At 36.4% G+C, this 24,024-nt stretch overlaps 2 protein-coding genes across 4 annotated transcripts in view; one reads left to right on the forward strand and one right to left on the reverse strand.

Annotated features, from left to right (window-relative positions):
* Nucleotides 1–19,814, forward strand: part of TBCD (tubulin folding cofactor D) — a 176,856-nt gene extending 157,042 nt beyond the window's left edge. For both annotated transcript variants that reach the window (XM_081320970.1, XM_081320971.1), the window contains 7 exons: nucleotides 5,768–5,889; nucleotides 7,758–7,835; nucleotides 9,707–9,796; nucleotides 12,544–12,631; nucleotides 13,391–13,500; nucleotides 15,610–15,694; nucleotides 18,547–19,814. In XM_081320970.1, the coding sequence (XP_081177096.1) occupies nucleotides 5,768–5,889; nucleotides 7,758–7,835; nucleotides 9,707–9,796; nucleotides 12,544–12,631; nucleotides 13,391–13,500; nucleotides 15,610–15,694; nucleotides 18,547–18,555 (582 nt within the window). In that variant the 3' untranslated portion in view covers nucleotides 18,556–19,814. The remainder of the gene's footprint in view (nucleotides 1–5,767; nucleotides 5,890–7,757; nucleotides 7,836–9,706; nucleotides 9,797–12,543; nucleotides 12,632–13,390; nucleotides 13,501–15,609; nucleotides 15,695–18,546) is intronic.
* Nucleotides 2,955–24,024, reverse strand: part of B3GNTL1 (UDP-GlcNAc:betaGal beta-1,3-N-acetylglucosaminyltransferase like 1) — a 161,352-nt gene continuing 140,282 nt past the window's right edge. The window contains exons 12-13 of one of the 2 annotated variants that reach the window (XR_014025583.1): nucleotides 21,566–21,775; nucleotides 2,955–3,994 (exon numbers count right to left, since the gene is read on the reverse strand). Coding sequence is in view for 1 of the 2 variants with exons in the window: in XM_081320974.1 (XP_081177100.1) it covers nucleotides 21,695–21,775 (81 nt within the window). In the remaining variant the exon portion in view is untranslated. Of the gene's footprint in view, nucleotides 3,995–20,041; nucleotides 21,776–24,024 lie in introns of those variants that run through there. The other variant, XM_081320974.1, reaches the window with a different exon arrangement.

A 24,024-nucleotide genomic window follows, 5' to 3' on the forward strand; every position in this document is an offset into this window, starting at 1 on the left:
CTTCACAAAGAGCATTCGTTACTTGGGAGGGCACTAAATGGCGTAAACAGAGAGCGACCAGTTCCTGATTTTAATTTTCAGAGTAGGAAGGAGGTGCAGGAAGGCAAGAAGATCGATCTTGGGGGATTGGACTTCTTTAAGAGCGAGCTCGATCTTCTCAACATTTTCTCCTGCAGTGCTCTCTATTCCTTCTACCTTTTTCTCCCTCTCCCACCTCCTCCTCCTCAGAAAGTTGGTAGGGAATGTCAAAAGGATTTCTCTTCCTCTTTCTGTCTTGCTATTCTTTTAATTTGCTCGGGTCCACAGATAGTTGAAGCAACATTCATTGACCACGGAAATGTTTTTATGTATTTATTTATAAATAAATAAATATAGCTAATACTTCTCCCTTCCACCATTTTCCCCACAACAACCCTATGAGGTGAGTTGGGCTGTGCAAGTGACTGGTCCAAGGTCACCCAGCCAATTTTTCGGGCCTAAGATGGGACTAGGACTCACAGCACATGCACTTCAGATACTCCTGCTCTTGTCCCCAGACAGGAGAGGGTAGAACTAAGAGCTCCCACTTAGAATCCATTACTATGGAAAATGAAAGTGGCTTGGGGTGGGGAGGGGCTGATGGAGCCAGCAGCCATCCCCCTCCCAGATTTTCAGAGCAGCGTGTAGGGATGGAGGTAAAATGGCTCAGGGGGTAATTAATGACCTGTTGCCTTGGGCAGCTCCTCTCTGTGGGACCCAGAAGTAGCAAGCTCCAATTCTCAGCGGGGGTGGGGTGGGGCAACAGTGGGAAGAGGGGTTGGAAGCCTTCCTTTTGTTACCATCAAAAGCATGCTGGAGTCACACAATTAAGAGGAAGAAGCTAATTACACAATTAGGAGGAAGAAGCTAATTCAGCAAAAATGCCAGTTTTGGTGGGAAGCAGAATTAGTCTTCCTGTCAGAATCCCCCACTATGTATTTCTGCTGCTTACCTTTAGGTGACCTAATACATTTTAGGTGAATAAATAAACTTACTTCTGCTGACCACCACTATGTAGCCTAGTAGTATGAATGACTGTCTTTGTAATGGTCCAAAGTTGTGAGTTCAAATCTCGCTCTGTCCAATTTCAATTTATTATTTTAATAAATTCTAATTTATTGTTATTATAGTTATTGAATCCTCAGCAGTTATTCCCACAAATAGCATAGATTAGCTTAAAGAATGTACAATATGTGAATGAAAGTAGATCTACTAACACGTGAGCTGTTTGATCTAGTAGTTAAGACACCAGGCTAGAAACCAGGAGACTGTGAATTCTAGTCCCGCTTTAGGCACAAAAGCCAGCTGGGTGACTTTGGGTCAGTCATTCTCAGCCCAACCCACCTCACATGTGGTTGTGCAGAAAATAGGAGGAAAGAATTAGGTATATTCACCACCTTGAGGGGTGTAAAAAAAACGGGGGAAAAGAATTGCCATGAAAAATAAAATTCTCTGGGAGCAGAGTCATGGATGCTAGTTCCAAATTGATTCAAGCAGTTCCAAATTGCTCCAGTATTCTCAGGATATACCCCCAGTTTAAGAACCACTGCTTTAGCCAACAGTCTTTTTTTAAATTAAATCTGGGCATAACCCTTTTTTGTTTGCTTCTGAGGTACAGAATGCTTCTCTGATTGGGTTTTCTGGCTTTCAAACAAGCCTTAGTGATAGACATTTTTTGGCTTTTATGTTGCTTATTGTTTAATTTAAGCCTTTGAATCAGTGTTGACTCCTGGCAACTGCCTGGACTAGTTCCTGAAGCTTTCTTGGCAAGATTTTCGGAAGTGGTTTGCCATGGCCTTTTTCTTAGGACACAGTGAGAATGGATAGCTCAAAGTCACCCAACTGGTTTTGCATCTAACAGAGGACTATAGAAGTAAGTCTCCTGGTTTTAGCCTGATGCTTTAAACACTACACCAATCTCTCTCTCTCTCTCTCTCTCTCTCTCTCTCTCTCTCTCTCTCTCTCTCTCTCTCTCTCTCTCTCTCTCTCTCTCTCTCTCTCTCTCTTTCTTTCTTTCTTTTTCTTTCTTTTTCTTTCTTTCTTTCTTTCTTTCTCTCTCTCTCTTTCTTTCTCTCTCTCTCTTTCTTTCTTTCTCTTTCTTTCTCTCTCTCTCTCTCTCTCTCTCTCTCTCTCTCTCTCTCCTTCTCTCTCTCGTTTATCTACTTTTTGTTGTTTAGTTTTTTCACTATTTCTTTAGAATTAAAACTGCCTAGATTTAAAATTTCAATTTTGTAATTTTGTATACTTTAATAAATTGATTTGGTCTGTACTTAGTTTTTAACTACATTGTAAATTCTTTTAAATAATTATTTTGTTGGTATTTCAATCCGATCTTGAATCTCAGATATAGCGTGAGGAATAACCTTATCCTTCAGGGCTCTTTTTCACCCATCTTATGCAGATTTTATAGTAATATGGACATTGGACAGGAAAGCTATTATGCTTCTACAGTATAGCATAATGAGCGTTCCATATACCTTCATAGCTCATGGATTCGTTTCCAACAAGAAATTTTGAAAACAAATTCCAGCCCACTCAATGCATTTTTTTTCTTGATTTAGGTGTGGAAGTCAGATGTAATCTAATTAAAAACCATTCAGCTAAGTCATTTTTCCCCTTTCCAGCAATTAGCCAAGCTCCTGGGTATGACAATATCTTGCCAGTTCTTATTTTTTTATAGTATAATCTACCTCTTTCAGTTGCATTCTGTCTTCCTTGCTATGGTCAGCTGTTTTACCAATCTGTAAGGTGGAGGCCAAGCTATTTTGCTAGCCAACAAGAATAAGTGTCAAGCAATCCATGTTTTCTGGGCAGTTTCTTTATTCATTAGGGTAGCTGATCCTTAAAACAGATCTGGTCTTATTGAAAGAAATAGAGTATCAGCGAACTGGAATTTCAGTCAAATCACTATCACCACATTGAGAGGTAATCAACTCTTTAAAATAAGATTGCTCAATGAATAGCTAGGCTGCAACCAAATATGCCTCTGCAAAGAAGCATCAAGATTATTTAAATAGTCATGTTACTGTCTTCTGGACCCTATGTTGAAACCTTATTTCAGAAATTGTACCAGAGAGATCGGTCAGATGCATTGCTAGTTAGAATAGTAAGACAGGAAAAAAAACACCTCAAGATATTCAAATAATTATTCAGAGAGGTGGCAATCCTATAACGTACTCTTTACATTTTAAAAAAACAGCCAATTAATTACCTCTTAACTTTTTTGAAAGGAGTTTCTTAAATCAAACTGTACTCTGTGTTTCTGTCATCCCTTTTAGAAGGACCTACTCTTGGTAGAGCAAGAGTTTCCTCAATTCTAAACTTCCAGCTTGGAAATTGGAAGGAAAAAAAAGGCTTCCTCAATCTGGATTTTGTTATATTTAAGAATAGGTTCTGCACTTGGGAAGCATTTTTTTTCATGGAAAGATAACTTCCCATTGTGTTCAAAAAGGACATATCTGAACGGAAAGATAGATTGCAGGACTACATGAGTTTATTGAAGGTTGGTGTTCTACTTCCCCAGAGCTCCAGATAGGACAAAGTAATTTTCCCCACCTGGTCTTGACAACCTGTTTTTTTTAAGGTGTAACTTTTCTCTCATAGTCTACAGTTATGTGTTGTTAAACTTATTATAAAGGGTTTTTTTTGTGGGGGGACTCATGTTTTTGGCTAGATAAGATTCAGATTGGAGTTCCTTAATCTGCTCTTCAGATACATATTTCGCTTAAGTGTGTTTCCAGGCTCACATCCAGCCATTTCTTCCTCGTTTAATTTCTCTTTAATTCACAAGGGGTGCCTCTCCCTTCACTTTATTCATCTCTTTCTCATTCTCAGGAAAAATGTGGCATTGGCAGCATATACACAGAGCACGTAAGGTATTTTGCAGGAACATTAGAATTATGTGCCAGAAATTCTCTTGACTCTTCAGCAGAAGTCTCTGGACACCTTTTCTGGAAACAGGACAGTTCAGTCAGTTCTGGTGATGGATACACAGAGAGGCACTTCAGCTTTACTTCATTGCACATAATGATGTATCTAGCAATCTATGAAGAGTGGAGATATATATATATATATAAAATTCCTCCCTACATACATACATACATACATACATACATATTCCCAAATTCTTTATTAGCAATTTGAATAATTTACACAAATTTCAGAATACAGTAAAAATTTATATATATATATATATATATATATATATATATATATATATATATATATATATATATATATATATATATATATATATATATATATATATATATATATATATATATATATATATATATATATATATATATATATATATATATATATATATATATATATATATATATATATATATATATATATATATTTACTGTATTCTGCTTTATTCCTATATATATTTTTACTGTATATAAGACTCAACTTCACACTAAATATTAAAAGCAGTAGGATGGCTTTGTCATCACTGACCTTAGGGTAGGGAAAAAGAAAAGGCCTGGTGGATTTTTCCTTCTCTCCCTTTCTCCCTTTATTGCTTGTTTATAATTCATTGGTTCATTTGTGTGTATATATATATATATATATATATATATATATATATATATATATATATATATATATATATATATATATATATATATTTGTTTTCGTAGATTCTCGCGGGTGTCTGTATGTGTAGGTCTAGAGTCTCGGGTTTCTTCCCGCGTTCCTTTCATCTTCAGAAAGTTGTGGCGACGTTTCGTCGAAACGTCGCCACAACTTTCTGAAGATGAAAGGAACGCGGGAAGAAACCCGAGACTCTAGACCTACATATATATATATATATATATATATATATATATATATATATATATATATATATATATATATATATATATATATATAAGTAAAAAGGTAAAGGTTCCCCCGCACATGCGTGCTAGTCGTTTCCGACTCTAGGGGCCGGTGCTCATCTCCGTTTCAAAGCCGAAGAGCCAGCGCTTGTCCAAGAACGTCTCCGTGGTCATGTGGCCGGCATGACTGGACGCCAAAGGCGCACGGAACGCTGTTACCTTCCCACCGTAGTGGTCCCTATTTTTCTACTTGCATTTTTACATGCTTTCGAACTGCTAGGTTGGCAGAAGCTGGGACGAGTAGCAGGCGCTCACTCTGCTACGCGGCACTCGGGATCAAACATATATATATATATATATATATATATATATATATATATATATATATATATATATATATATATATATATATATATATATATATATATATATATATATATATATATATATATATATATATATATATATATATATATATATATATATATATATGTATATGTTTGTTTGTTCAGTTTTCTGGTAGTTGGATTTACCTGTTCAAAAACATTGTTTTGCACTGGGTTGAAGGGCAGTCTTGTTGTCTCCTCCCTGATCTGGGAATCAATGTAGCTCATACCCTGGAGAGTCAAATGGGAATATGAACATTGCCTATTCACTCTAGGAAATGTACTACCCAAAGATAAAGAACATCCTCCCCATTGCTCAGAAAATAGAAATTCACAGCAGCTTAATCTCTGGTTCCTTTTATATAATTAGCGTAGATTTCTTTTATTCCTTTAGTGAAATGGTAAGGTAAGTTTAAATGTTACGAGACTAGATACAAAGTGAAGGTTTAATCTTTGTGATCTAAAAAAAATGCTTTCAAATATTGATGCTCTTCTATAGGCCGGGCTTTTTAAAAAAAATTGGAATTTTTCTCATAGGTGCGATGCTCATCCCAAAGTCTGTTCAACTATCTGAAGAATATTCAGAGTGACAGAGATGCAATGAGCACTTTTTGTGAGACTTTGCTGAAAGTCTTTGAGGACAACCTGCTGAATGACAGGTATACAATCTCACCTTAATTAGGGTGACAGGGTTGGGTAGGGTAAAGGTTAAGAATAGAAATGGAACATTGCCTTCTAAAGCCCTTCCATAACCATTCCAATCCTTATATCCTAAAAAGGGCCTGAAAACTTCAGCCTCAAGTCACTAAAAATTTATTGTGTTTATTGTGTAGTCCAGAAGTTGGGAGGCAGAATTGCAGTCTTCAGTGCATCAAAACATGCCAATGTGTGAAGGAACCCTTTGGCTAGATTTCTCATGGCGATTTTGGTTTTCTTGTTCATAAATATTTGAGTTATACTTTCCATCTTTGACTTGTGAGTTAGAGGCCATGTTATTAAAACATCTTCCAAACTGGAAGTCATCAATTCAATAGAGTTAATAGAATGGACTCTGAAAGTACTGAATTGCAACTCCTGCTCTCTTTCAACAGCAACAAGAAAAGGAAGTATGACTCTGGAATTTTCAGTTTGAGAGATGTCAAATATTGTGTGTCCCAATTTCTCCTGAACACACAAGCTTGCACAAGCAGAAGAAACAGTAGGGAATGGCAGTCAGTTGGCAGATAAACATCAGAGCTATTAAAACCCAAAGGGCTAACAGGATTTAAAGAACACAAGCTAATTAGACAGTCTTTTTTTTGGCTTGATGGCTTTTGGAAAGTTTTCTCATAGATTCTCAAAGAAAATGGTTAGTTATATCTCAAAATAATTATCGTGATGATCACACATAAATCACTAATTTCACAGAAATTGTTATAGATAAAAAGCAAATAACTGATACAGATGTTAAAGTGATAGTGTAGTGATTAACTCCTCAACTTTAAAGCTCGTTTTTTGAATTTATAGTCATCTTGTTCATTCAGGATGACAAATGAATGACAATTTTTACTCATTCTAGTAATCAGTTTGTCTATCAGGGTTTAACTTTCCAAACAGGTGGAATTCTTCTTTGATACAGTCTAATTTCCCATCTCTGGCTGCCTCTAGGCCTCCTTTATCTTCCATTATAATCTTTCAACAAAAATTTAAAAGAGCAGATACTAGAATAAAAAATAGAGTTTCAGTGAACATTTACTTGGATTAAAAAGAAGCTGTGATATCCAGTCAAGCTCATAATTGTTTAGAATTTCCCATACCACAACATTTCAGATTGCGTGAATTACCGTGATCTATGTGGTATCCCGTGTCCAACTTAACTGCATCTAATTAGAGATGTCTCCTAGACAGTGATAATGTCCCTTTGTGCCATTATCCTTCTCTGAAATCCAAATGCATTGTGTTTACATTTGCAACAGTAAAACATGAATGGTGTGGGGGAGATGCCAGCAAGAGAGTTAGACAGATATACAGGACCAATGCTCAACTTCCACATACTTGATTCTCCTTACTTGCAGATACTCTTCACTTCTATTTTCGGAACCAATTTGGAGAAGAAAAAAATTAACAAATTCTGTGTGATATTCCAATTCCCTGAATACCACAAATGTAGGAGAGTGGTATAGGATCTCCATGTATCTTTTAGTATATTATTTCTGATATATATACATTATTTTTGATATGGCTGAGTTCTTGTATCTCAGCCTACATCCTCCATTTACCTGTTTTCTAGATGAAATGTTCCCAGTTTTTAAAATCATTCTTTATAAACCTTAATGACATCAGGAATTTGTTAGTGGATTACATATGTTTGGCATCTTGCTTGTTCGCAATATGAGATGTCAAATTAACTCTTGATCATTCCAAGATTGATTGGACACAGTTTAGGTTTAATCATCTGACATTAGAGCAAATATATAAAGTGTTTATTATATGTGAGTTGCGTCAATGTGAAGTGTACAAACATGGTACTCTATGCTTTCCTCATTAGGGTATCTGTTCCACTGCTAAAGATGCTGGATCAGATATTGGCCAATGGGTGCTTTGATGTATTTATAACTGAAGAAAAGTAAGTGGAAAAATAATAAATGTATCTTCTTTCTTCAAAGTTTCTGGAAAATCTTCAAAGAGCAATGTTCCATTCCCCCTAATTTATAATAACAGGGAAAATTAGAGTCCAGATTATTTTTACTATATTTCAACAAAAGGACTATTTGGAGAAGTATTTTGTTTTGAAAAGTTAATTGTTCATATTGAACAAGGCTGAATTAGGAGCCTTGTGATCCCCAAAAGATAAGGGTTATCCCTCTTTTTTGAGTAGCTGGGCACATTTCCATCCAAACTGCTGCTTTGAGTTCCTTCATCAAAGCTAAGGAGATGACCAAGAAGAGGAGAGTTTCAGCATGAATTCAGTCAAGCCACAAATCTCTTACCTTTCCATAAGAGCTCATTTGCTACTTTCACTTACCAATCTAAGTTACGAATGGAACATTTGCTAAAAATCCATTTTGATACCCTCCCTTCAGAAGTTCTGAAGAGTTGGTATAATAGTATGCCAAGCGTTCAAGGGACTCTTGCTTATATGAACTAGTGAGAATCAGTTGAAGAGGTAATATACAAATTTGAACAAGACTATTTAAGCCCTTACCAAATTGTCAAGACAAATTTTATATTTCTTGCCCGCTGTATGATAAAAACCTAAAAGTAACATACTTAGCTTCAAAAAAAATTTATATAGCAACAATGGTTTACGGTAGCATGATATTCTCTAACAGAACAGGATGGATTATTTGAGGTATATTGTACATTGAAGCCAATCCCTGTTGTATTTTATCAATGCAGTTTATCTGCACTGTCCCATTTTTAAAATAAATAAATAAAATAGTTGGGTTTTCTTTACATAGAAAACGATCGCATTGGGTGCTTAGTCTAGTAGGCATCAACAGAAGTATTCTCTTTAAGCACCAACTCATATTTTTACACATAGGCAAGTGATTAACAGCAGTAATTTTGCACTTTTGAAGACTGGCAGCTGGAGGGCACTTCATGTCTTGCTCTTGATTTAAGGGCTACCTTGCTTTTCTTAATTGGTTTGTCATGATACGGTTAAAATGTAGCATTTTTTTTTGAAAAGCTCAATTTTCAGAAACACATGTGCCTAATTTGCATAATATACAACTTCTGCATAGATCCCTTTTCCCTAGATGCTGATTTTCCTTTTCCCCCAGTACTGCCTGCACAGGAGCAGGATTTTGTTACTTCCTTTGCAGGCTGAACTGTTTGAATTTACTTACTGGTTCCTTATTACAAGTGTAAAATTAACAGATGACAGAAAGAAAGCCAAGCAGGTCTATTTCGAATGTGGAGCCTTATTCATAAGAATACATGCATTAAATCTTTTCCAGATGCTCAACTGGATCTGCCTTTATTGTCATTTCCTTTCTACTGTAAATCTCACATCTTTCCCCATTTTGCCATTTTATGTCAGTGAAGTGAATGAAACTCCGCTAAATTCTATGCAACCTGCAAAAAAATCCTGTGCAATTTTTGAACAAATTAATATGTTTACGCAGTTTTGCTTAAACATGGAGATTATAAGCAAGCTTTCACAATGGAATATGCAAGAGAAAAAGTAATTCTGTGGCATTAATTTTTGTTGGGTAAAAGCTGAACTTTTGAGAATGCGAATGCAATAAAATTCAAAAACTAATTTTAGATCAACTGAAATATTAATAATTAAAATCTATTGTAAAAGAATGCAAACATGATTTTTTTAAAAAATCCACTAATTAAGGGAAGCCTTTTATGGCAATATTGATACAGATTGTTAGTTTCTGCTAACATATAAGCATATAAGAATATGTAATTTCACAACCCTCAAGATCTTTTGTTCATCTTTGAAAAACAAATACTTAAAAATTGTTTTCTCAATTTTTTAAGCCACCCATTTCCTATGAAGTTGCTCACTCTTTGTAAAGAAGAAAGCAAGAGATCTAAAGATATCCAGAAACTCCGTTCCAGCATTGCTGTGTAAGTTGGGAAAATATGTAAAAAAAAACAAAACCTGAAGGATGGAAAATTAATGGTCTGTAGCCAGTCCCTGTAATTTTAAAAAGAAAGGCACGTGGAAAATGAATTTTATTTAGCACTCATCTATGCAAAGGTTTCATTTATATGCTCTATAAAAGTGGTCTAGGCAGTGAATTTCAAGCAGCTGTGTGTATAAATTCTAGTTCAAAAGCAAATGTTGCTAACAGTGTTAAAAGCAATTCTAAAAGCAAGGTTCAATTCTGACTGGTGGCAGAAAAAGTGGTGGATGATTTGTCATTTCAAAAAGCATGACAATTCATACCAGACAGAACTCAAACTGAGGGAGAAGAACCATCAACTCTGGTCAATTACATCACCAGCTGTTCATTATTTTTCACCATTCTCCTCACTTTAGTCTGGATTTAGTTTTAGTCTGGATTTGTGTCTGGGGGAAGGGGCAGCTCTATTTTGGCATATACAAACTAAAGAGTCCAAACAATAAAAAGAACTATTATTTAAAATTACTTTAATCTGGGTTTATTGGATATTTTTTTTGTAAATGAAACTACAGGTAACTGAATTTTAAGAAGTGAAACAGTTGTTAATTTTTGCCTGTTTTAAAAGGAAAAAAAGGTCGAAAATAGAAGGAGCCAAACATTCTAATACATTTTTCTTCCTCTCATCCACTTCCTCATCAAAACTATATATTGCAGGCATTGTTCTCCACACTAACAAGCAAACAGATAAAGAAATCTTCATTTTTGAGAAGAACATTCCCCAAAGTGGATATATTTGGGAGGGTAGGACATGATTTTCAATGCACATTTCAACTTATTTAATACAATCCAATCTTTCTTATTTTCTGAATCTAAAACACTATCATAATCAGTTTGTAGTTTCCGTCACCGCTTGAAACAATTGTTTCTCCTGTCTTATGGTAGCTTATGTCTTGATTTGGTATCAGGATTTTCAAGCATAGACCATTTTTGGTATCTTAATCATTTTACATCAGTTAAATGAAACCATTAGACAATATATCATACTCAATAGTGGAGAATATCTGTAACTCAGTTGGACTGGTAAGTTCTTGGTGCTCTCTTGAGATTGGTTGTTTTCCTATGTACATCCTCAGTGCAAGAGAAAGTGGGATTTGCTGGCTATTTAGATTTAGTAGCTTGCCCTGTCAATCTTGATGGTGGTGTGGCTTCTTTACGGTTTATTCATTAGGGCATTATTTCTTTTTCTAGTGCTAAAAAGGTAAAGGTAAAGGTTCCCCCACACATGCGTGCTAGTCGTTTCTGACTCTAGGGGCCGGTGCTCATCTGTTTCAAAGCCAAAGAGCCAGCGCTTGTCCGAGGACGTCTCCGTGGTCATGTGGCCGGCATGACTAGACGCCAAAGGCGCACGGAACGCTGTTACCTTCCCAACGTAGTGGTCCCTATTTTTCTACTTGCATTTTTTACGTGCTTTCGAACTGCTAGGTTGGCAGAAGCTGGGACGAGTAACAGGCGCTCACTCTGTTATGCGGCACTTGAGATTCGACCCGCCAAACTGCCGACCTTCTGATCGACAAGCTCAGCATTTTAACCCACTGAGCCACCGCGTCCCTTTTCTAGTGCTACTTCCTGCTTATATGAGGGTTGGTTGCTCTGGGCTGTTTCCTCCTGCCTTGACTTTTGCTTGTATCTTTTTTCACTGGTTTGTAGACCAGGTTTCTCTCTCTTTGTTCTTTGATGGCTGATTTGTCAGCGTGGCCACCTTCTAGGAATTCCCCAACATTTTTTTATTTGTCTTGATCTAAAATGTCAGTGTTTCTCAGTTGATCATATTTTTCCACCTATCCCCACTCGCTCCTGCATTATGCTTCTGTAGTCAAGGGTTAGATCAAATCAGGGATAAGAAACAGTAGATTCAACCAAATCTCAATCAGAGAATTGCAGTGCTTGAGACCTTTTGCTACACTTGTTTATCTGCTCCCAGAGCAGATTTGCTATCCTTGCCAAGGGAGCTTCTGTCCTGTACCTAATCCAGAACATAAATTATCAGATTTAAGACTTTGAATTACTCTGCCTCATGCTTCCATTGGTGGGATATGCATCTATATTGCCTCTGTGTTTCAGTGCCATAGAATAGTTACCGGTGTCCTTAGTACAGTTAGTCTCCTCAGTTAATTTATTTATTTTATTTATTAATGGGATTTATATCCCGCCCTATCTCCCGAAGGACTCAGGGCGGCTAATATCAATAAAACAAAAGTGCTAGTCACTTCGATACTTGGCTGGAATTTTTTCTGGTACTGATATACTTGCTTAAGCAAGTTTTCTAATCTTTATTTCTTCCATATCACAAAACTACTCGAAAGAACTGCTTTCTTTTTTCTAACTCTATTAATTTGATTTTTTTTAATTACATGGTGGTTTTTTTATACTCAAGATTGTTTATCTGAATTCAACGTGCGATTCCCTCTTACCATTTGCAGTAAAAGATTAAAAAGTATGCAAAGTTTACAGAAAGCTTCTTTTGGAACATTATCCGTCATTCAGTTTTGATACTTTTCGTTTTGTGATTTAAAAACATATCTTGCCATTTTTAATTTTTAAACTGTTGTAATTAGCACATTATATTTAAGGTTTTTTTTTTTTAAAAAGTTGTTTTCATACATAAAAAATTATGATAGTGGTACAATACAGCGAAGTGTTTTCTACATATGTGTAATAAAATATATTGTTATATATTTATTGTTCTAGGTTTTGTGGCTTGATTCAATTTCCAGGTGACATGAGAAAAAAAGTTCTATTTCAGCTCTTCCTCCTTCTTTGCCATCCATTTCCTGTTGTAAGTACTTTAGAAGTGGTTGAGATTTTTAAATTATATATATTAAAGAATGTATGTGTTTTTCCCCTTGAAAACTTACCTGAGGCAATTATTGGGTTACTTCTGCCCTAGTTGGCTCCATACTGCATATGTAGAGCACGGTGTGAGATGCTGATAGCAAGGAATACATTAAATTCATCCTCTAATGTATGGGTTTTATGAACAGCAACAACAACAAAAAAGGTCTGGCTATTATGAACTATTCACACACACACACACACACACACACACACACACACACACACACACAACACCCATCCCAGTAAGAACCAAAGCATCTCACTGAAGGCCTGTGTAACTAATCCTTTTTTTTCCATAGTGGACAACCAAGTGCTACCTAAAGCTGTCCCAATTGTATTTTTCAGTAATTGATACTTAGGACATTGCCTTTAATGCTGGAGGTGACCATATGATTAGAAGCTGTGGATAACATTTTCATTTACTTGTATAACAACTTTAGTATCTGCCCAAAATGAAGAGTAATTTTTGTGTTTTTGAGAAGTAGACTCCCCCTCTCAGGGAAATAGACAGTGGGGAAGGGATTATGGGGCAAATTCATTAAAACTCTTGGCTAATAAAAGGAATTGACTCACCTTAGGCCTTGTCTTAACGTGTTCTTTTCTTGATTTAGGCTTTGAATACTGTTCTCTCTTTCACCCACTCTTTCATTCCCCAAATGTAACCACCTTCGTTTGAGCCATTTCCGTTTTTGCTCTCTAGATAAGAAAAACAACTGCTAGTCAGGTTTATGAGATGCTGATAACCTACAGTGATATTGCTGAACCTGACGTTTTAGAAAATGCCATGACAATTCTGAGTGACACTAATTGGTGAGTTAATCTTAAATATACTTGTAAGTTTCAGCTATCTTCCACCCTATAGCATTTAAGAATATACCCAATGCATATTATGCATTGGGGATTTGCGAAAGTTTTGTGTAAATCAAAACTGACACAAACATGAAACAATGAATTGAGATAGGGTTTGTTTGTAAACCTCACTTTGAAATTTAGCTGATACCAGAAGCTGCTTACAGCTTACTGAACAATAGTATAGTATATAATTCAGTACAAAGCTCTTTTATTTTGTTTATTACATTTATTTGCTTGTTTGTTATAGTAGGCAGCTGAGTTTAACATTGCAATAGCTGATTCTTCCTATGTTGTCTTGGCATTTCTTTTACTGTTGATATGTAGGGTCATGTATCTTGCTCAGGATGCATAGTCCCTCTTCAGGAAATAAAAATGCTACATGTCTCAAAGACTAATAAATTTCATTTCATAAGACACTCTCATAGATGAAGCCATAGCTGTTTAATGTAGTTTTTCCTCACAGAGGCCAAATGGAATGTAAGTCATGGAAATGTTGAGGGTAGGTGAGGTTAACGTCTCTTTTCCTGGATTTGGGAGTGGGAGGGCAGAAAGCAGATTTTTAAAGTTTTGGGATGATACCTCTTCCTGGCTTTCATAGCTGGGTGTGAGTAATTATCAGTGTGAGTATTTCCAGAGCACCACTTCTATGTATAGAATTACCAGGAGCTGGATCCATGTATAAGGCGGGTGAAAGATGATTTTAAAATACTGCTTTTTTGTATCTTTTATCATCCAGTTTAGTTCCAGAATCTTCCCTGCCATCTTACTGGCTCAGAAATTGGGATGTGAACTCAGGATTCCAGACAAAACCTGAAGAGCCTTTAATCCTTCAGAAGCTCCCCAAATAGTTTTTAAAAATGAGTTAAATTCTTTGGACTTCTCCCAACCTATTGCATCATTAAAAGAGGCAGCCAGATTATATCCTCTGACTAGAAAATAACAAAATTGTCATATCCAGCGAAACAGAATTCACATCATTTCCCTGGCTGTTAGAATGAAACTGCTGCTTCAAGTGGATATAAATCTGATGTAAATTAAGATCAGAGATCCAAATGAGTGATGAAGGCAATGGGAGAGACATAAAAAGAAACATAAGTTCTGCTGCTTTTTATTCCACAGCTATTCTTGCCTGTGGAATAGAACGTAGGTGTCAGGATATAAGGGCATTGATCGGATCAGTTTGTAAAGTAAGCCAACAAAGGGTGTACTCTACATTTAGCTCCATTTTTTTAAAAAAAATCCATTTATAATCCCGCCCTTCTCCGAAGACTCAGGGCGGCTTATAAGCTTAGCAGTAGCCTTCATTCTATGTATATGCCTGCTTATTAGGGCTTTCACACACACACCCAAGCGGCATTATTACAGTCAGCTTATTGCCCCCAACAATCTGGGTCCTCATTTTACCTACCTGGGAAGGATGGAAGGCTGAGTCAACCTTGAGCCTGGTGGGATGCGAACCTGCTCTAATTGCAGGCAGCTGGTGTTACTTAAGGAGGCATTAGCCCACTGCTCCACCAAGGCTCTTGAACTCTTGAATATTTACCTATAGCTATTCTTCAACTCCTCTGGGTACTTTTGTAACCTGGTGCCAGTGCAAGAAGAAGGGTCTTTTATTCCATTGTGGCAGTAAAAAGAGCAAAATTATTTGTGTCTGAATGTTTTGGTATGGAAATTTCTCTCCCTTCGCATCCTGCACCCATTTGTGTCTGTTCTTTGTATGCACATTTTTTTACTTATTCCTGTTTATTCTCTTATAATTTGGAGCAGAACTTGCAAACTTGCTCTTCTTATGGGATGGAACTAATTGATTCTGCCTACATGTTCTAGAAAGTGGCATTGCCCTAAATACAGTCAGTCAATGCTACTCAGGTGGTTCAGAGAACAGAAATTCGTTTTTTAAAAAAAACCTCTTCCTTTCCCCTCTAATTGGGATGGATACACCAATTTTCATACTGTCAATAGAAATCAGAATTAATTGACAGATGAATAGTTCTGCACTGAGGAAAATGGATGTGATGCTAGCACGGAATTTGTTGCTTATATATACTTTTTTTCTTTTCCAAACAGGGATACAGACTTGCCATTTCTGAGGAAGCAGCGGAATTACCTCTGTGACTTAATGAAGGTGCCCAAGCCCCAACTGGCAGTGAAGGTAATGTTTTAAAATACCAATTAAGCCCTGATAAATATTTCTGGGAAATTTTTTCGTAAAACTCAAGTTTGCTGACACACCCCGAGACCTGTTTAACACATGCATATGCAGAAATATAGAAAACAACTATTTTACCACTCTCCCCCCTATTCTGTTATTTGAACAGTTTCCACATTTCTCCTGTTGAGCTGTTAGTCAGTGAGCATGATTTGAAGTAGTACAGCTGGTTACAAAAATATGCTTACTGCAATGCGGCAATCGGAATGTCAGTCAGTTTTACAGAATAATCTTAGTACAGGTAGTCCTTGAACTTAAAACCATTCATTTAGTGACTGTTTCAAGTTACAACAGCACTGGGGAAAAGTGACCTATGACTGTTTTTCACATTTACGACCGAATGTCAGTGGAGAGTCTCAATCATCCATGGTCATGGTTTCCTGAGGGTGCTTTACAAAAGGCAACTGGACATTCTTGCTTTTTTTTCATTGAAAACGTTTCATTTCTCGTCTAAGAAACTTCTTCAGTTCTGAACCGAAACTGAAAAAGCTTCGTGGATGCGAAGCGAAATGTTTCCAAGGAAAAAAAAATTAAGAAAGTCCCATTACCTTTTGAAAAGCACCTTTGGCACACTTAAGACCGCTGCAGCATCCCTGTGGTCACATGATCAAAATTTGGATGCTTGACAACTGGCATGTGTTTATGACAGTTGCGGTGTCCCAAGGTCATGTCATCGCCTTTTGCAACCTTCTGAGAAGCAAAGTTAATGAGGTAACCAAATTCACTTAACAACGGTGTTACTAACTTAACAACTGCAGGAATTCACTTGACAATTGTGGCAAGAAAGGTTGTAAAATGGGGCAAACCTCAACTGTTTTTTTTTTTCTGTTCTGTTGCTTAGCAACAGAAATTTTAGGCTTAATTATGGTCATAAGTCGAGGACTGCCAGCACCTGTTAGATACCATACATACAGCATATACATAGCTATCACAGTATTTCCTTTGAAATAAGCAACATTATGCAAAGTGCAGAAGACGACTTAAGAAACAGTAAGCCAAAAAATAAGGCATATGAAAAGAAATATACCGTAATTAAATGATATTAATACACTAATCCCATTTATTATATCTCTCCATATATTTCTATCCTTGGAAACCAACTTCTACCATGTGGAAATTTTGTTCTTTAAAAACCTTAAATAGGCTGAAGTAATTCTGTACTGGTGGGATGCTGGCCACAATGCAATGGTTTCAAGATGGTCTTGACTAGAGATACTGGCTTGTATAGAAGCATGTTAATATACTTGGAGTAAAATTAAGCTTTGTTTGTGCTTTAACATAATGACCCAAATGTGCTAAAATGCATCAGTATTATTTATTTATTTATTTATTTATTTAGATTTATATACCGCCCTTTCCCGAAGGACTCAGGGCGGTTTACAGGGTATTTAAAAGAAAATCAATACAAATGTTAAAACAAATTAAAAAAGATTAAATAAAACCCTGAGAAAAAAATAAAAACCCAGTTAAAATTAAAAATTAAAAAATTCTCAGCCTGGGCCAGAGAGCTCGAAGAGCCAGGTCTTCAGGTCCCGGCGGAATGAACGGAGGTCGGGGGCAGTCCTAAGCTCTGCAGGCAGCTGGTTCCACAGGGCAGGCGGTTAGCAGGGAATGCTGCATGTGGTAGGAATATGACTAAGGTTGCTATACCAGCCTAGTCTACACCTTCTCTGTTATGAAAAAGCATATGAAACTATTTAGGCAATTACCAAAAATCCTTTTAAAAATCAAACAGGTTTTGTGTTGAACTAGAGAATGAAGGTATTCCATAAATGTATTATCCTGCTTCTTGATTTTGTGTGTTCACATCTGTGTTAGTTTAGAGAAATATCCGCATGTGCTTTTTTTTATAAATCATCTTGTTAAAGGAAGATATTGTTAATGTTTTGACTTTGAATAAGCACAGGGATCTATATTCATGCAGAAGTATGAATAGAAGTAACCTGGGCTCTGAGATAGAACTGGAAATGATAGTTTCAGGTATTATTCTGTTTGCTGGCTTGTGAATATGGTAGCTTGCCTGTCTTTTTCATTCCAGGCTAAATGACAGTATAGTAGTAACGCAAATAAACCTTGTAGATAAGGTTTACCGGGACATAAATATTTAGTCCTGAAACTGTACTGTATGTCTTTGGAATCAAAAGATCTTTTGGAAATCTTTTGTGGCTTTCCGGTCTAAGAGTGACAGGTACATCTGTATGCCTTTATGCTCTAGCTGGAGATTTCATTCTCCTCAAGTTGGAAGAATTTTCACTGCAGTTTGATTTCCCATTACTGCAGAAGAGATATTTGAAAATAGGAAGGCTTAAATTTCACAAGGTCGTGTGGCTCCTTGTAGAAAAAAGAAGAGAAAGCATTGGAAATATTTTTTTTCACCTTTTGAAATGTATAGTTGCATCCAGAAAATAAATATGCACTCATGAATACCATTTCTTATTCAATAACAATGGAGAAAAGTGTCAGAATGATTGTTTTAACTATTGAGCCCTTTGAAATGAATTCATTAAATGAATTTCTGAATATACAAAGTGCTGTTGGATACACTGCAACCATTAACACAAATATAAACAGGGTGCACTACTCGGTAATGAAAGTCAATATAGGTTGTTCTAAACTATGGATTGGACAGTGCCTGAAGGAAACTTTAGTTGTAGATCGACATTTTGAACCTGTGACTAACAGATTAATTACAATATTCTGTGAATCTTCCAGGCAAGAGTTACTTTTAGTTGTTTTAAAATGTAACTCTTGACAATGTCATGAAATCAATCCCATTTTCCACTTCATTCCTGCAGAGCTCATAATTGGAAATCAATTAATATTGAAAATTACAGTGCTTCGAATCCGTAGACACAAAGGAGCAAGCAACTTCAACAACTTGGACAAAAATATTTACTGATCAAGTTAAAAAGAAAAGGCTAAAAAATGAGAACCTAATTTTGAAAGTTGTACTTTTTTTTACTCCTTTTTCTAAAATAATATCTTTTGGTTTTAAAAGTTAATATATATGTTGGTGGTTTTGTGTTTCTTTCTGAAAATTAAATTGTGTTGAAAAGTTCAAATAACTGCAGTTTCTTGCATATTCTCTCTGTTGTTTGACTTTATTAAATTACAGCATTCCAAATTTTATTATAATCAGTTATCTTGTCAAATAAGTTACGCATTATATAAATATTCCCAATCTACCATTTCAAAACCTATCTGCAGAAGAGTAGCAACTTCATTCTTTAGAAAAGACATTTGAGAATAAATTATGCAGTTGACATATCAGTCAAATGGTATAATGAAGTCTGTGGGCATTCCTGCCATTTGAGAAGAGCATAAAATGGGTAGGACTTCAACCCTGATACATTGATTCCAGCTGAAAAACTGTCACCTTTCTAAACAGATGTATAATTTATTGCTCAAACTTGATACAATATCTTGACTTTTTCGATGTTGACAATGTTTTTTAAAATGTATTGAAATATTTCTGATGGTAAAAGAAATGTACAACAAAATACTAGCTGAAATAATGCAAGCAACATTGATTGGCAAAATTAAAACTGCATTTGGAAAGCTTGACAAGTTACAAATCAGATACAAATAGTAGGAACATGAGCATGTTGGACTTGTTCTCAAAATGTAGTTTACAGGATGAATGTATAAACTGTGCATAACTTTTTTAAACAGTTGTGCCCTTAGAATCACTTAGCAATGGAAGAGGGCAGCAATCCCAGGAAAGAGTTGGCTACTTTAAAGGTTAAAGATAAAATGTTTATGCTCTCACATATTTACCCACCATCTTTTTTAAATTATTTCCCAAACGATGCATAGCCCTAGTAAAAACAGCATTCTGTTAAAAGTTGTTGACATAAGTATTTTTCCCTTTTCAAATGTCTCTGTACAAATGAAAAAATATTGTAAGGAAAAACAAATGTGTGTAAAAGATAATGTGATATTTTTTTTCTTCTGTAGGAATTTAATTGTAGTTAAAACAAGCATTTAATGTTTTTTGAATGTTCATAACAATAAACATCTGATGGAGAGGAAGGATAAATAAAAGTTAATTCATGTTACCACAGCTGGTCTCAGAGTATCTTAAGTACTTGACTGGTTAATTTCCTGACCATCATGGAGACTGGTTTCAAACCTCTTGATATAAACTATATTCTAAAAGTAAACCTTGTTTATATCATGCTGATCTTTTAGACCTGCCTCGGGATATTATGACATGGAAAATTTTTTAATCTCTTCGTATGAATTACTGGCATCACAGAGCATTGCAGACTGCATATGAGGAAAAGTCCAATTATTCCTGGCAGTGAAGATTATTAAATTACCATATGAAATGTATAGGCCTTCATTTTGCTCTGAAAAATGCTGCAAACAGACATAGATGTTTCCAACAAAGAAAGCACTGACTGGGGCTAATGTTGAAACCATTCTTTCATATTGTCCATACCTCGAGGTACAGGGACAGGGAATTGCAGCTGGATCTGATGCTATGAAAAGGGGAGCCATCTCCTTTTCCCATCAAAACCAAGGAAGTTCTAGGTCAAGTGTTGCACACTAAAAAGGTCTGGTTTTGGAAGGCAAGCCTGTGCCATTTAGCAGCAGGGAGGGGGGAAACTTTTGAAAGCAGCAATGGCAGCTTTTGGACCAGTGGAAAACTGTACGGTAATAGGAAGACCTATGTTCCCCCTCATTTCTCTTTAAGATGTTCCCCACCTTTCTCAGCAAGCTGGCCCTTTTAAAAAAAGGAATAACACAATGTCAATGTTAGACTTTTCCCAAAGGGGCACTAGTTGAACAAGGTAACTTCAGTGGAGCCCACGAGGGAAGGCATATTGGAGTGGAGGCAGGACACTGAAGCAATTTAGGGTGGGAAATACAATGAGCTGAGGCCTGTGCCTTTAGGAGGTTGTGACCATGAAGTAGAACTGCAAAGCAGATCAGAATTGCAGCCACAGGCAGGATACTACAGCTTTTCAATCATGGCTATCTCAGCCTTTGTGACTGTGGGAGAGAGATTGGGATGGTTAAATACAGGCCTGGAATTTCAAAAAGCCACAATTGCAAAAAGGTATGCCCACCGTACAAATAGAATTGGATAAGAAGTAGAAGACAAAATTTGAAAACAAAATAGCAATATAATTTCTAGAAAAGAAGAGATGAAAGAGCTTGATTTATAAAAGCTTTATAAAAAGAATAATCCGATCATAACAATTTTGTCTGTCTTTGGTGCCATCTCATAAACTATACTCATTATACAAGGGCTTGGATGTTATCAATATATGATGTTAGGTAATGGTAAAACAGATTCTGGATATATTTGAAGAAGAACATCTTTTTTGCAATGCACACATACAGCTTTTATGTTTAATTTGAAAATTGTTCTACTATATTGTAACTAAAATTCTTCTGCAGCATTTTGAGAAGTTCTGTGGGTTGCCAAAATAAGATGGCTGACTACTCCAGTGACCAATAAGTAGAGAAAATAATTCAAATAGGTGCCATTAGTTAAATTTGTCTCCATGTTGAATTGCTTCTTACGTGTAGTTCTTCCATCATTTTCACCTTAATGCATACGTGGAAACCTGATATTCTTCCCAGTACCTAAAGGTGTGTCTTCCATATGTCAAAACATTACAGCCACATCAAAATGGATTTCTTGGGAATAATACTGGAAATATTTGCCATTGCCACCTTCTGGATTTGATTCTGGAAAGAATTTTCTTAGGCAGATTGGCTATGCTCATACAGACAGAACCCTATCTACCACCTTCCTGCTGCGGAGATGACTCTTAATTAGCTAACCTTCAATTCACTTACCTTGATGTTGTACTACCTCTAGTTGACTTTTGAGAAAAGAATTGTGGAGAAAAAGAATCTTGACTAAAATAATATTGTAACTCCTCTAGTATGTTTCATGGTGCAAAGCTTGCCAATAAACCATGTTCATCAATTAAAATGATAGTAATCCACACCTTCCTTCAAATTCAATAGGCTCAAATTTTCCTCAAACTGTCCATCTGTGAGATCCTACAGACATGAAAATAAAGATCACAATCAAAATGTTTCATCAAGATACATCACACAACTGAGGACTTCTGCAATCACAGTACCTATTGGCAATACAGAAATAAGCCAAGTTTAGACTTTGTAACTGAATCAAAAGTTATTCTACAGCAGAAATTCCTAAATATCATAATACAGTGTTTTATTTATGCAACTGCAGGAAATGAGGCAATATTTGCTTGCTTATCTTTCTCTAATTCTTTCTCAGTGTGAATTTCTTTTTTTGCCTGTTTTATACTGTACTACATAGATAATTGGGTTGGTTAAAACCTAAAGGCTGCATTTTATTAGCTTCACTAGTTTTGACCTTGATTAGGATTTGTTTTGGTATCTTAGAATGACATGCAAATCTAACCTTGGGCACCAGAGATCCCCTCTTTCCTTTTTACCTAAAAACTACTAATGGATAAATACGTGTTTCTAACGATCAATTCTAGAGATAATGACTTATTCATACATTACATGTAATAACGGAAGCTGACTGTGGCCGTAACCCTACCATAGAGGTTCCTATTCAGCTCATTCATGTGCATGTAAGTAGTTGCTCATAAGTAAAGTCTATGTTCTATGACACTTTTTACATTCAACCCTAGAAGTCAGGTTAGCGCTAGTACCAAAGTATTATTGTGGAGTCAACACAGGAAGACAGATTTATTTATTTAATCCCATTTATATCCCGCCCTTCTCTGAAGACTCAGGGCGGCTTACAATTTAAAGCACAAATCAATGTGCTTAGCAATAGATCAACTTTGTTGCTACCGGTAATTCTGATTACCTTATCATAGACAAAAGGAACTCTAGAAGTTGCAGGTTTCTTATTTCTCCTGCCCCTAACATAAGATATTAATGCCAGAGCAAAAGTAATTTTATCTTTGTTCTGTGATTAGGTTCTCTTTGACAGTAATGAAAAGTTAACAAGTTTTTCTTTGGGGGGGGGGTATTTTATTTATTCATTTATTTATTTATTTATTTTGCAAACTTAAGACTCATTGTGCAAGCATGACCAAAACCAGGTGAGAACTTAGAATTTCCTACGGTCTATATTCTTCTTTCCATTTTCCTGGATGACTTGGGATGCTCCCATTTGTGCAGAAAAGTCAACTAACATTGCTAATGCTTTTAGCGTCTGCCAGCCCTTAGGGAACACATAATACATTCAAGGTGCATCATAATTTGAACAATAAAGAAAGCAGCAGGTAGACTGAAGCTTAAAGGTAAAGGTTCCCCCCGCACATGCGTGCTAGTCGTTTCTGACTCTAGGGGCCAGTGCTCATCTCCGTTTCAAAGCTGAAGAGCCAGCGCTTGTCCAAGGACATCTCCGTGGTCATGTGGCTGGCATGACTGGACGCCAAAGGCGCACGGAACGCTGTTACCTTACCACCGTAGTGGTCCCTATTTTTCTACTTGCATTTTTACGTGCTTTCGAACTGCTAGGTTGGCAGAAGCTGGGTCGCGTAACAGGCACTCACTCTGTTACGCGGCACTCGGGATTCGACCCGCCAAACTGCCGACCTTCTGATCGACAAGCTCAGCGTCCTAACCCACTGAGCCACTGCGTCCCTAGACTGAAGCTTATAAGGCCCTTAATCTTTAGCAAAGAAGAGCTCTACAGAAAACCTGATGGTCATGACAGTGATTAATTGCAGTCAAATGCCTTAAATAGCTGTAACAGCCTGGCTCAGACAGGCTGTCAGAACCCCATTTGTTACCTGCTGCTGTAGGAGATACACTTGCCACCCCTCCTCTGATTTAAGACAACTGTTAAATCTTAGTCTAAACACATGAGAATTCAGCCTTCAGATTGCATCTTCCAAGGAGGACTGTTGTTTTTTTTCAGAGAATTCTTTTTCTATTAAAAGTTAGATAACATGTACATCCAGTCTGGCATATGTATACAAAGACCACTCACCAAACTGGTAGGGGAATTAATTTCAGTTTCTGGTTTGTGTTGCCACCCACGGTCAGATAGGAACCACTTGCTTGATATTTTAGGATTCGGAGATAAATGGCTCATAAGAGGGAAATGTCAAGAAGGATTTTATTGAATCAATATGAAGAGAGTTTTAGAGAAATAAAAATATACCAATCTGCATCCCTTCACCTTGCTATGAACCCCAGAATAACATATGGGCTTCTGAACTCTCTTAGGATTTTGGGTCTCTACAGAAAGCCAAACTGTCTGGAGGCTTTTGCCAATTTTTTTTTACACTTAA

Source organism: Vipera berus (genome assembly GCF_964194415.1).
Source record: "Vipera berus genome assembly, chromosome: 2".
In the NCBI taxonomy this organism is placed as follows: Eukaryota; Metazoa; Chordata; class Lepidosauria; order Squamata; family Viperidae; genus Vipera; species Vipera berus.